We start from the raw sequence: 13,864 nt of genomic DNA on the forward strand, positions 1-13,864 counted from the left end.
CCCTGGCCTCCTCCCCCCTCACGGCTGGCTTTGATCTCTGCCCGCATGGATGTGGTCTTGAGGACCATGTGCTGAGCCACAGAGAGCCAATTGTGTGCCTGGCCATGCTGAACAGGCATGTGTGCAGCCCGGCTGCTCTTCAAAGGAGGACCAGTTAGCCATGGCCTCCTGTGGGCTGTGCACGTTGCCAGTCACGCTGGTCGCCAGTGTGGTCAGAATCCCCTTGGGAGATCTTGGTGGGCACCGGCAGAGGCAAGAGGTTCCTCTTTCCCATGGGAACAAAAATGGTTGTGCATTGGGAACCAAAACAAGCAGCACGGCCATCAAGCAGCTCAGCCCCCTCCTTCCGCACAAGGGTGTGGCGACACCCCCTGGATAACGCCCCGCAACCCAGGAGAGACTAGCTTGTCGAAAGTTGCGGTAACTGATCTGGAGGGTAACGGTTGTGCTTCACGTTGCGTTGTGAACCTCTATAGTCCATTGTTGGTGTGTTCATTTTTGGAGGAATTAGGGTTCTTGCGCAAAAGGGGTTTTTTGCACAAAAAGGTGCCGTCTACACGGCACTTTTTTGCACAAAAACCTCTTCGGCAAAAAGGATCGGAAGAGAATATGCAAATGAGAGCACAAGATATGCAAATGAGCGTGCCATTTGCATTTCGTCTTCTGGAAAACGTTTGTAGTGTAGCCGTAGCCCTAGTGTGGTTCACTGTCTCATGCAGTGGCACCTAGACCACAGCAACAGATAAGACCAAAAGACCTCTGCAGCACGGGCTGAGTGTCAGCTGGCTTTTAGCTCAAAGGGTAGAGCAGTGTTTCTTAAACTGAGGCAGTCAGAGGTATGCCACGGAGAGTAACACATAATTCAAAATGGCCGCCCTTAAAGGTGCAGGTGACCTTTTTTTTTTGCTCAATAACGTCCCCCCAACCATTCCCCCCCCCCCAACCTTGGTGTTCCCCATAAAAAAAATATTGTTTGGTGTTCCTCGGTCTTAAAAAGTTTAAGAAACACTGGGGTACAGACTCCTATACTAACCTCCTAAGGTCCCAAGTTCAAATCCATGTGGTGGGTTCCTTCGCCACGGAGACCGTGATATTAATAGACCAGCAGGTGGATGAGTACAGGTGCACACAACACACCTCCATGAACCACAGTCAGTTCCCAGGTAGGGGCATTACCATTTCTACTTTTTCTGAGTAATTGTGTACTTGTGTATTCAGGGGTGGCCCGTGAGTATAGGCCGACTCGGCCATTGCCTAGGGAGTCGCTTTCAACGGGGCGCCCAATGATGACGTCACGCCATTGAGGGCCATGCAGGCTGGGGCGCCGATCGCACGTTCCACCTGGGGCGCCAGCTGCTGCAGCCCACCTCGGGCCACCCCTGCGTGTATTCCACCATTCGAGATTTCCAAGCAGCGCTCTTGGGATGGAGTCTGCTTCACCAGTGAGTGTCAAACTGCCTTCCCAAAGTTTGCATCCGCTCTGGATGTTTCAGTGAGAACATAATGAGGCATCAACATTTGTACTCAAGACCAATCCTCTGTTTTCCAGGTGTGCAGGACAGGAACACCGCAGAGAAAGGCCCCGGCGGTAGCTTGATCCCCGGTGGAAAGATGCCGTCCCTTTCCCAAGTCATAACATGTCCTAAGGCAGGCAAATCTCGGACTGGAAATTCTTTGTTGCTGATGCTACCTGACCTCCCGTTCTCCCTGAGGATCTAAACTGTGCCATCCTGTCTCTGTAACATGAGATTGCCCTGGGGGCCCTCCAGAAAACATACCAACTCTTCATCCTCTGAGCATGCAGCTTCACAAAGGATATTGGCACAGAAATGACCCGACTCAGACAGAACTCGGAGCCTGCTCTCTGTAAAAGGAGGAATCAGGCCTTCATGGGAGTTGGTCCTTACAAAATACAGCAGGTAAGGGCCTTGCCATTAAAATGCGACGCTCTCCTCCCTGCTATGGCGTCGTTGCCATTCGAATGACTATCTGAGCTGGCAAGTGGAAGACAGTGGCTTGAACGGCCGTCACAAAAGCCTTGCCAGTCCTGAATTAAGGTCAAGGGAAGGCAGAAGTTCCCTTACCGGAAATTAAACCAAACAGAACACCTACAGGCCGAGAGCAACTGGAGAGCAAAGATGGCTCTTATTGAACTTGCAGAGCGACCTGAGGGTTTCAAAGTCTAGCGGGGGGTTGAGGAGATCTTGACTCTGAGCTGTGGATGGTGGCTAGCCCAAATTGAATCTAGCTCCCCACTTAGCTATGTCAGTTGATCTGGTTGAGCTTTGCCGGCTGTTAAACAAGGTGATCTGGACACCATGCAGGCAGAACCTCTGATGTCACTGGCCAGTCAAAATCCACACAGTGACAGGAGCAAGAGGAGGGTCTTCGCCAAGATCCCGGAAGAGTCCGTCTGGGAGAAGTGGCAGGCTTCTGGGAGGCAGGACTGTGGGAGTGTGAGCTGGAAAGCAGACTTGCCTCAGCCGTGCACAGCAGAGTGAAAGCATTTTGGGCTGCTCTCATGTCAATGCTCTGGCGGCTATTTTGGATGTCAGAGTCCATTCGGGGTCCCTGATCGACTTCTGCTCAGGTGACCGGCTAGAGCTGGCCGCAGGCGGCCCATTTGCTTGCAGCCTGCAGTGTGGTTCGGGTTTACGCGGGGCTCAGCAGGTGGGATCCTTTGAACATGGCCGACACTGGGAACAAGCTCCACAGTGGCGAGGCGTCTCCCCGGCGGGGTGAGCACTGAAGAAGGCAAGCCGACGGGCTGGCTGGAACCGACAGGGACAGAGTGTCGGTGTTTCTAGCCCCCAGGGAGGAGGTGCCGGGAGCACCGGGGCATTGTGTGAAAGAAGCTGTTTGCATATCTTTGCATAGATATTTGCATGTCTATGCACCCACACTGAAGTTGCGGCTCTCGGCATGTGCTGTGAGTATCACTGTGGGCCCTGGGTTCCAAAGCTGAGTAGCCCTGAGCTAGAGCATTGTAGCCACTGGGAAGAGCAGATGCCCTGAGAGCGAGGCCGTTCCGGATGCAGATCCAGAAAACAGGGGCTGGAACTCACCCTCCATGGTTTGCTGAGATACAACATGGCAATTGCATGGTGTGTCATTACTGGGCTGGGACTCACAGAACACTGGGACTGGAAGGGACCTCGAGAGGTCACGGAGTTCAGTCCCCTGCCCCACGGCAGAACCCAGTACCATCTCGACCAGTGGTCTCCTACCTTTTTTAGCACAAGATCACTTTCTGAATTGACGTGCAATGTAAGATCTACCCCGCACCCAAACACCCTGGCCCTGCCTCCTTCCCGCCCCTTCTCTGAGGCCCCGCCCCCTGCTCTCTCCATCCTCCCTCCCCCATCCTCCCTCACTTTCACCAGGCAGGGGCAGAGGGTTGGGGTGCAGGCTCTGGTCTTGGATTAAGGGATTTGAAGTGAGAGGGGCTCTGAGCTGAGCTTGGGGCAGGCAGTTGGGGTGCCGGAGGGGGTTCTAGGTGCAGGCTCTGAGAGGGTGTTTGGATGCAGGGGGGCTCGGGGCGGGGTTTGAGGTACAGGAGGGGGTTCCTGGCTAAGGAGGCGTTCAGGATGTGGGCTCCAGCTGGGCACTGCTCACCTCAGGTGGCTCTTGGGTAGTGATGCAGTGGGGCTAAGGCAGACTCATCCCTGCCCGGGCCCTGCCCCACTCCCAAAGGCAGCCAGCAAACTCCCTCCCAAGTCCTGTTGTGCTCCTCACTCTGCTCTATGGAGATAGGATACAGAGTGGGAGAGGGGGCACCCTGACATCAGCGTCCTCTTTTCCCTCCCCTGCCCTGCCCAGCAAGCAGGAGGCTCCCAGGGATGGGAGGAGGCAGCTCTAAGGCAAAGGGCAGGCGATGCACAGCAGTGGGGGGAGGGACAGCTGAAGTGCCAGCACTTGACAGCCTCTTGGCCAAACCAGTCAGGATCCCCTGTCAGAGGTGATCTACGAAGATCTACCAGTCGATCCCGATTGACTGGTTGGTGACCTCTGATCTAGGCCATCCCTGACAGGTGTCTGTTTAACCTGCTCTTAAATAACTCCAGCGATGGAGATTCTACAACCTCCCTAGGCAATTTATTCCGGGGGAGGAGAGGAGGAAAGAGAGGGGGAAGAGAGAAAGAGAGAGAGGAAGGAAGGAAGGGGAGGTTTTTTGATAGATGGTAGGAAAACCCCACAGACATAAAGAGTGCCCCTCAGCTACAAGGTGATTTTCAGGTAGACCATAGACCCCAAGTCTATCTGCCATGATCGCTCTGAGCTCCCAAACCCAGGCCCCCACTCCAGGTCTTGTAACCTGACCTCCGGGGTCGCAGTGCCACTCTGCCTTGTCACATCCACCCCTGCGCAGATGGAGACGAGGGTGAAGGGCCCGGCTCGCTGAACATTGACCCTAGCACACGGGGGTGCAACGCAATTCAGGTCTGGCACGTCCATCTTGCCATCTGTACCAAGGCGGACGCACAAGGCCCGAAGGGTGCAGCAACCATGCGGGCCAGGTGACAATGCTTGGAGGGAGAGGCATGGCCACTCGAAGGGGCGTGGTCTGTATTCAAATGAACCACTGGGCACTCAGCCTGAGGAAGGAGGCGTCTGGTATGTCCCTCATTAACAGACCTGAATGCCTGGCAGGAGGAGCAGGCATTAAAACCTGGGGACTTGTGCATGACTAAGCTTGTACCAGACTACCCACAAGGATTTCCTATCCGGGAGAACAAAGGAAACATTATAATACAGGCGCTAACGACTCTCCTAGTTGCAGACTGTTTGCACAAGGAGAAACTTCTGATAAGCAAGAAGGAAGAGACTTCACTGCTGGGCTCTGAGGGAGGGGGTGGGTCGAAGCAGCCTCTCCTTTTATGCCCCCGCTTGGCGGCACAAGGACACGCAGGATGCATGCGCCAGCCAGCCATCTCTGCCGGATAACAGCCTCTGGCCAGGTGCCCAGGGTGTGCACACCCCCACAACGGATTGAATCCCTGCAGAAGCACTTGAGGAAGAAAACAGCTGTTCAGCCATCAACCCTCGTCAGCTATTACAGTAAAACCGGTACCTTAGATAAGGGTTGTCTGGGGCCCACGGGCAACTCAGCTCAATAGCTCATGATCAGACCTCTCTCTGCCCCACCCCCCAGCTGATGGAGGAGTGTAGACAGAGCTCAGCCCCACGCTACAGGAGCCTGGTAGGACAGTGGCTGGGTCTGTCCCCAGACCCGCACATCGCTGTGTGGCTCCAAAGCGTGGCGCTCTCACCAGCAGAGGTTGGCCCCGTAAAGGAGATGACCTCCGTCACCTTGTCTACCCACACGTCTGGCTTCTCTCTCTTTCCCGGAGCAGGCAGATGGAGCGTAGCCGATAGCGGCGGCAACAGCAGCCACCCTCTGCCCCTGACACAGCGGCGCTGACGCTTTGTAACCCTGACTGGCCCGGGAATGAAGCGAAGTCTCTTCCCACCACTCCTGAGAGTCACACCTGTCTGATGTGGTGTCGCAGCCCAGCCAGGATCTTAGACAAAAGTGGGGCAGAGGGAGCCTGAATACCTCACTCAGGCCAGGGACCCCGTGAGGGCGACCAGATGTCCACATGTTATAGGGACAGTCCTGATATTTTGGGTGTTGTCTTATAGGGGTGTGATGGTGGCTGTGTGTGTGTAAGGATGTGACACTGGCTATGTGTATATGGGTGTGACACTGGTGCTGTGTGTGTAGGGGTCTGACACTGCATAGGAGTGTATGGGTGGCTGTGTGTGAAGCGGTGTGACACTGTGTGTGTGTGTGTGTGTGTGTGTAGAGGTATGATACTGTACAGGGGTGTGACACTGGCTGTGTGGGTGTAGCGGTGTGACACTAGGGAGGTGTAGGGGTGTGACACTGTATAGGTGTTGACGCTGGCTGTGTGTAGGGGTGTGACAGTGGCTCTGTGTGTGGAGGGGTGTGACAGTGGCTGTGTGTGTGTGGGGGGGGGTGTGGCACTGGCTGTGTGTGTGGGGGGGTGTGGCACTGGCTGTGTGTGGGGGGGGGTGGCACTGGCTGTGTGTGTGGGGGGGTGTGGCACTGGCTGTGTGGGGGGTGTGGCTGTGTCTGTGTGTGGGGGGGTGTGGCACTGGCTGTGTGTGGGGGGGGGTGTGGCACTGGCTGTGTGTGTGTAGGGGTGTGACACTAGCTGTGTGTGGGGGGGGGTGGCACTGGCTGTGTGTGTGGGGGGGTGTGGCACTGGCTGTGGGGGGGGTGTGTGGCACTGGCTGTGTGGGGGGTGTGGCTGTGTCTGTGTGGGGGGGGGGGCTGTGTCTGTGTGTGGGTGGGGGGTGTGGCTGTGTCTGTGTGTGGGGGGTGTGGCTGTGTCTGTGTGTGGGGGTGTGTGGCTGTGTCTGTGTGTGGGGGGGGGTGTGGCACTGGCTGTGTGGGGGGGTGTGGCACTGGCTGTGTGTGGGGGGGTGTGGCTGTGTCTGTGTGTGGGGGGGGGTGTGGCTGTGTCTGTGTGTGGGGGGGGTGTGTGGCACTGGCTGTGTGGGGGGGTGTGGCTGTGTCTGTGTGTGGGGGGGTGTGGCACTGGCTGTGTGTGGGGGGGTGTGGCTGTGTCTGTGTGTGGGGGTGTGTGGCTGTGTCTGTGTGTGGGGGGGTGTGGCACTGGCTGTGTGTGGGGGTGTGTGGCTGTGTCTGTGTGTGGGGGGGGGTGTGGCTGTGTCTGTGTGTGGGGGGGTGTGGCACTGGCTGTGTGTGGGGGGGTGTGGCTGTGTCTGTGTGTGGGGGGGTGTGGCACTGGCTGTGTGTGGGGGTGTGTGGCTGTGTCTGTGTGTGGGGGGGGGTGTGGCTGTGTCTGTGTGTGTGTGGGGGGGTGTGGCACTGGCTGTGTGGGGGGTGTGGCTGTCTCTCCGCGCACAGCCGGCCGGAGGGGGCGGGGTAACTCGCAGACTCAGGGCGGCTCCGCAGGACGCTGCAGGTGAAGCCGCCCCCGCCCCCCTGGAGGTCGCTCGCGGGCGCCGCTGCAGCCCAGCCCGCCTGGCCCCGGCCGGGTCTCGCCTCGGAGCGCTCCCGCCGGACGCGGCTCGCCCTGCAGCAGCACCAAGGTACCGGCTCGGCGGCGCCTCCCCCGCCGCTGGTGGGCAGAGCCCGGGCCCGTGGGGCAGGGATCGGGCCCCGGGCCGGGCCGTCGCCTCCCCCGCGCTCCCGCCCAAGGAGGCTGCAGGCGCCGGGAGGGCTCTCCCGGGACCGGGGCGAAGGGGGCTCCCGTGCGGGGGGCCCGGAGCCAGCGAGCGCCCAGCCCGGCCCTGCCCGCCCCGCCGGGGCTCCTGGAGCAGCCCGGCTGGGGCCAGGTGCGGCTTTGCTCGCTCCGCAGGGCGGGGGCGTTTCAGGGCGCACCTGGCGCTGTAGCTGCGCGGGGATTTGCAGCCGGGGCTGGGTCCGAAATGTTTCCGTGGCCCTGGGGCAGGCTGCGCCCCCCCCCGCCCCCCCACGGTCTCCTATAGGGCGAGCAGCTCTGGCGATCACAAAGCAGCCTTCCCTCCGCGGCGTCTCCGCGCTGCCCGGGGGAGGGGCGGGCCCAGGCGGGCTCCTGCGCTCCTTCCAGCTCGCCTCCCCCCTCCGGGATTCCTGAGGGAGCCCAACTTTCTCTAGCCGGAGCTAGAGCAGCCTGGGTGCCCTGCTTGGCCAGCAGGAGACAGAGCGATGGGGTCAAGCTGGGGTGTGTGTGTGGGGGGGGAGGGTGACTTCCTTGGGGCCTGAATTCCGATATTTGCCCACCCTGGGGTGTGTTTTCCAGCTGGATGGGTCTGGCCCGTCCTAGGCAGCGGGGAGTCATTGCCATTAAACAGTTAACACTCCCCCACCCCACCAGCTGCCCGGCACAGCTGACCACAGGCTCTTGGAGAAATGTCCCACTGCAGCAGCCCAGGACTCAGCTGTGCCAACACCTGCTGGGGAGCAGCAGGGATCTGACCACAGAGTCAGGCAGGTAAGGAGAAACTGGAGTGGTGGAGGAGGGAGGAGAGTTTTATTCCAGCCGGGTGTGAGCAGTCTTCTTGGTGGATGGATCCCGCCCTTCAGGTCTGGCGAGCCTCCTGCAATGTTGCCCCACCTCTTTCTATTTGTGGACTAAGGATGTTAAGAGGCAGGCAATGAAGTAATTGTGTAGTCGATACCGTTTGTATCAACTACGGGATTAGTCGGTAAGGGAAGGTGCTACCCCAGCTGTGGTTCTGCAGTTTAAATCTAGTAAGAGTCAGGACCATGGTGGACAGAAGCGGCTGCCTTTTACTACATTTTAAATAGCAGAGCCATGGCTGGGGTAGCTCCTTCTGAGGGCCTTTCTGTATTGACTGTCCTTAAGCATCCTTAATGAAAAGGCTCAGAGGGATAGCTGGGTTAGTCTGTAACTTGAAAAACCACGAGTAGTCTTGCGGTATCTTAGGGACTAACAAAAAAAATGGAATCATGAGCTTTCGTGGGCTTTGCCCACGAAATTGGAGTGGAAATAACAGAAAACCAGATGTATATATTTAACAGCAGAACAAGTACCTGTCAATTGTAGGGCCTGTGTTAATGAGGCGAATTAAGTGGTCTGGATGTGTCCCGTTCACAGCATTTGTTGTGAAAATGTGCATGATAGAGGCAGGAGAAATTGGCTTTTCTTTGTGCCAACCAGTTAAGGTGTTTGTTCAAGCCTACGGTAACAGTGTCAAATTTGAAGATGAATTCCAGTTCTGCAGACGCTCTCTGTAATTGGTTAGTGAAATTCCTTTGTAGAAGAATGGCTACTTTTAAATCCATGATTGAGTGACCAGGAAGATTAAAATGTCCCCTGACAGGTTTATGCATGTTATGGATTCGAACAGAGGTTCCTGCAACGACCATTAGGCATAAGTGTCTGCTCCACGTTTGTGCCCTTACTGGACATAGCTGGAGTTTGCACTGTTGTAACCAGGTTGGTCCTGGGATATTAGAGGGACAAGGGGGTGGTGAGGTCATAGCTTTTATCGGACCAACTTTGGGTAGTGGGCGAGACCTGGCGAAGAGAGCCGCCTGCGGTCCCACAGCTCAGGGAGGAGGGAGAACGTGCTGAGAGAGGTGCTGGAAGGCTGACATGGCTGATTTAGACAACTTGCTGCCCCAGGCCGGGTGGGAATTTTGCCCTGGCGCTTTCTGCCTGGCGCTGTCTGCACGGCTGTGACCTGCAGGGTTCGCGCAGCTCAGGCCGTGACGATAAATGTTACATATTTGACTGCCGTCCAAATCTTAATCCAGCGACTGGAGAGATGGGAGTGGGGGAGGGAGAAGATCAGAGGGCGGCAGGTTTGTAAACAACAGCAGGCATGGTGGGAAAGGAGAGCTCGTGGCGCTTTAAAGCTGGGCTGGTGGAAGGCTGGGAGCTGTTCCCAGAGCTTGCTATGCTCTGTTGGGTTTGATGGAGATGGTTTTCTTTAGCAGCCATCCCTCACAATGAAACAGCAGGGCGGGGGGAGGGGAGTGGGGCTGCCACTGGACTGCTGAGTCCGACCATTGAGTTTTTAGCTGCTCTGTTGAGACCATCTCGGGACCTAATTGGTGCCGCTGTAGGTGGTGGTTTTGACACCTGCTCCCACGTAGCCACGCGGGGACCCACCAACACGTTTCCCAGCAGCTCCGAAGCAGCTGCTACCCGGGGCTAACGTCTTGCTCGCTCCCACCCTGGGCTGGGCTAGAAGCGGGGATTCTAGCTACGGAGGGAAAGCGTGCACGAGGCGTAACGAGGAGGGAAAGTGGTGACACACAGAGCTGGAATGAACGCTAAGTGGTGTGTCATGGGAAATGGTGGCGAAAGCCAACTCCAAGCCCTTTCTTTTAGACAGGCTGATGGCTCTTTACGAACCATTAACTGATAAGTCATGGCCATTCCCCCTGCCCCCCACCCCACCCCACCCCCACGTCCTGCTCTGGACACGTGGTGAGCCAGAGTGTGAGACATTCGCGGAGGCGGCTCGTGAAGCAGGAGGGTGGCAAAGCCCTCACGGCCCGAGGCAGCTGAGAAGCCGGCCAGAGGAAGCCCACCTGTTAGAGGGGGAGCCCCATAGAGAGGGGAGAGCAACTCCTCTGCCCCCCCCGCTCCTGACGGTTGGCAGAGGTTGGCAGACGTCTGCCTTGGGGGCGGAATGCTGTAGCTGATTAACTGATAAGCAAAAGCTTTATAGGTTAATGCATTTCCCCCCCCCCCCCCCCACAAATTGTTTAGCTGGCTCAGTGCCCGGTCTGAGACCTACCCACGCTGTGGCTCTGCATTTAAAGTGTATCAGGAGCCAGGCAGCCTGGCTCAGTTCTGGCTCGTGCAGGATCCGGGAGCTCAGCACCCACCCTGGACAGCAGCGCGGGGTGGCAGGCACCCGGTCCTCGTGAGGAGCTGGTTTTTAAACAGGCTCCTCTAATGGACCAGCACCCACAGGGTACACCACGCTGCTGCCTCTGATTCAGAGCAGCAGTGTGGGGTGATGGGGCTCCTTGGGGGTGTGGCCAGTGTGCGCTGGCTGCTGGCCCCGCCCCCAGGGACTATAGAAGAGTCGAGTAACTGATAAAAACTCACGAGGTTAATCGACTATTCAGTTAACTTCCCTACGCTGCCTGTCTCCAGCTGCCATAATAGGCCATTGGAGACCCCAACGAGGGGACCGCTGGCTCTGATTCGTGCTGGGGACTGAACAGCTGAGGATCGGGGCCCTCTCAAAGCCATCTTTGCCTCCACCCCCATCCCACTGTGCACCGAGGGTGAGATGGCGGGTGCAGAAGGGCAAGCCCCATGGAGCTCAGGGAGGAAGCCGGCTTTAAGACACTGCTGGGCCTTGGGATTTGGGGCTACTTCCGGGATTTAAATAACCTTCCAGCAGGGGAGCGAGGGAAGTCTCCTCCCACACCAGGGGCATGGGCATCTTGGGGGAACTTGGGGTGGGGCAAAGGCACTCCCTCACCCCCAGACCTGTCATTGTCTGAGGGTGGGAACCCAGAAATATCTTGCCCTGCCCCTTCCGCTCAATGCCCGGAGCCACTTCCAAACTTTTCGAAGTGGCCCCTGGCAAAAAATTATTGCCCGTCCCTGCTCTAGACACTGCTGGCCCACTAGGTCTGAGGATCGGGGCCCACCGCTATAGCAACAGTCCCTGCGTGGCCTAGGTTTGGTCACCGAAGCCACGGCTGTGGCAGACGCCCTGTGACCCATCCCCCTCGCGCCTCCAAGCTCCCAAGAAGGTTTGCCAAGCCCTGCCTCCCCCCTTTCCAGGGCAGAGCACAAAGGCTCTTGTGCGGGCGGATGCATGGCCCCAGGTTGTGTGACTCACTCCCCGCTCCGCTCCCTGGCACTTGGCAGGTGGCCCGCTTGCCCTTGGGTGTCACATGAGTTTCTGCCATTCCCGAGGAATTCTGCATTCATTGAAGAGCCGTAAACATTCGGCAAGTCGTGATCAGACTACAAAGGAGTCTATAAAAGCACATTGAGGCTGACGGGTCAAAGGGCTGTCTGCACACAATGCTGCCAGTCTGTGGGTCTGATTTGAATCCCTGTACCCTGGTTTTCTCTTTTCTGTGGGCCGCTGACTGCCTGGCATTTTCCGTGGTTGAAGGCTCCTCGAAGAGGTGTGTCAGACCAGGGTGCGCTTACACCTCGCAGGAGGGACGGTGGGGAGAGAGGCCCAGCCGTGGCAGAGAGGAGAGTAGGACTTGCACTGTCACCAGTTTCACAATTTCCGAATTAACCTGTCTAGGCACCTTCAGGCGGATTCTCTGCAGCGTGGGCTGAAGGCTGAGAGACTCAGCCTGTCTCAAAGCCCTTTGTTATCCCTGAATTATACATCTTAAGGGCTTGTCTACACTGCTACTTCACTGCGCCGTAACTTTCTCACTCAGGGGTGTGAAAAACACCTCCCCTCCCTTCCCCCGAGTGCAGCAAGTTACAGTAGCTGTTAGCTACTCCCATCGTGTTTTAGGTGGTTTAACTAACGCGCTCCCAGCGCCGGTGCCGTGACCACACTCATGTGTCAAGGTGTTGCTGCAACAGCGCTTTAAACTTACAATTGCAAAGAAAAGATAAGGCACAGCGAGATGTATGGTGTGCGGCAAAACAGCTGTTCGAGAAGTCAGCGCCAGAGGTGGGAACAGATCCCACAGCTCTGGACTCCCAGCATTAGCCACTTCTGTAGTTTTACCTCTCTCCTGCATGTTCGCTGGCACCTGTAAGTGACTGTCTTGCCACAGCTGTTATAACTGTCAGTGACTGACATTTGTGAGAACATAAGAAGGGCCACACCGGGTCAGACCAAAGATCCATCTAGCCCAGTGTCCTGTCTTCTGACAGTGGCCAATGCCAGATGCCCCAGAGGGAGGGAACACAACAGGTAATCCTCACGTGATCCCTCCCCTGTCACCCATTTCCAGAAAAACAGAGGCTAGGATCACCATTCCTACCCATCCTGGCTAATAGCCATTGATGGACCTAACCTCCATGAGTTTATCTAGCTCCTTTTTGAACCATGTTATAGTCCTGGTCTTCACAACATCCTCTGGCAAGGAGTTCCACAGATTGACTGTACGCTGCATGAAGAAAAACTTGTTGTTTGTTTTTAATCCTGCTGCCTATTAATTTCATTTGGTGACTCCTAGTTCTTATATTATGGGAACATGTTAATAACTTTTCCTCATTCATTTTTTTCCACATCAGTCATGATTTTATAGACCTCTGTCATAACCCCCCTTAATCTCCTCTTTTCTAAACTGAAAAGTCCAAGTCTTTTAAATCGCTCGTCATATGAGACCCGTTCCAAACCCCTCATCATCTTTGTTGCCCTTTTCTGAACCTTTTTCAATGCCAAGAGATCTTTTGTGAGATGAGGCGACTGCGTCTGCACACCGTATTCAAGATGTGGGCGTACCATGGTTTTATAAAGAGGTAAAGAATAAGACAGAAAATATCCTATTATCCCTTTCTAAATGATTCCTAGCATGCTATTTGCTTTTTTTGACTGCCCCTGCACTCCGAGGGGATGTTTTCAGAGAACTAGCCACAATGACTCCAAGAGCTCTCTTGAGTAGTTGTAGCTACATTAGCCCCCATCCGATTGTATGTATAGTTGGGCTTATTTTTTCCACTGTGCATTACTTTTCAGTTATCACCCTTAAATTTCATTTGCCGTTTTGTTGCTCAATCACTTAGTTTGGTGAGATCTTTCATAGTCTGCTTTGGTCTTAACTATCGTGAGCAGTTTGGTATCACCTACAAAGTGTCAACATTTGCATCTCACACTTTTTCTCTTGAGGACCACCGTCCCCCTCCCATCATCAGCAGCTAACAAAGTGGTTGCAGCCCATGCGTGCACTCTGTTTTCCTATGCACACACATGCATGTGTACCTGGCTGCACGTTGTACCCCCTCCTACCTTCCCTTATTCCCCTTCCTATATTCCCCTTTACAGCAACACCCTACTAGCGAGGGGACCAGCAGCAGCCGTTTCAAAGCCACGCTGTCTGGGGCAGTTCTGGGGCCTCAGAGCTGACCACACAAACTGGTGGTATGTTTGATAATTAGATTTTGCCAGCACCGTAACAAACGGGACCTAGATCACTGTACCGGTCTTACCGTGGAATCAGACAGGCCCCTCTGTCTTCCCACCCAGGCAAGCTGGACTTAGTGATAAAGGGTCGCGTATGCGAAAGTCACAAAATAGTCCCAGTGCACGCAGTCCCAAGAGACCTGCTCCGTACCTCAGAGCACTGTGTGCCTTAGGTCTCACCGCAAGGACAGGGCCGGTAGCCAATCCTATCGTGAACTAACTGGGGGAAAACGAGGGCGTTATTTTCAGGGGAAAGCCGGCGGCAGGTAAGCACAGGTGAGTTACT

At 56.1% G+C, this 13,864-nt stretch overlaps 1 protein-coding gene across 3 annotated transcripts in view; it reads left to right on the top strand.

The window, feature by feature from the left end:
* Positions 1 to 6,905: 6,905 nt before the first annotated feature.
* ADGRG1 (adhesion G protein-coupled receptor G1) overlaps positions 6,906 to 13,864 on the top strand; it is a 44,356-nt gene continuing 37,397 nt past the window's right edge. The window contains exons 1-2 of one of the 3 annotated variants that reach the window (XM_075940437.1): positions 6,906 to 7,083; positions 7,851 to 7,967. Coding sequence is in view for 1 of the 3 variants with exons in the window: in XM_075940433.1 (XP_075796548.1) it covers positions 7,780 to 7,967 (188 nt within the window). In the remaining 2 variants the exon portion in view is untranslated. Of the gene's footprint in view, positions 7,084 to 7,704; positions 7,968 to 13,864 lie in introns of those variants that run through there. The other 2 variants (XM_075940434.1, XM_075940433.1) reach the window with 2 other exon arrangements.

This window comes from Pelodiscus sinensis, chromosome 12 (assembly GCF_049634645.1).
Source record: "Pelodiscus sinensis isolate JC-2024 chromosome 12, ASM4963464v1, whole genome shotgun sequence".
In the NCBI taxonomy this organism is placed as follows: Eukaryota; Metazoa; Chordata; order Testudines; family Trionychidae; genus Pelodiscus; species Pelodiscus sinensis.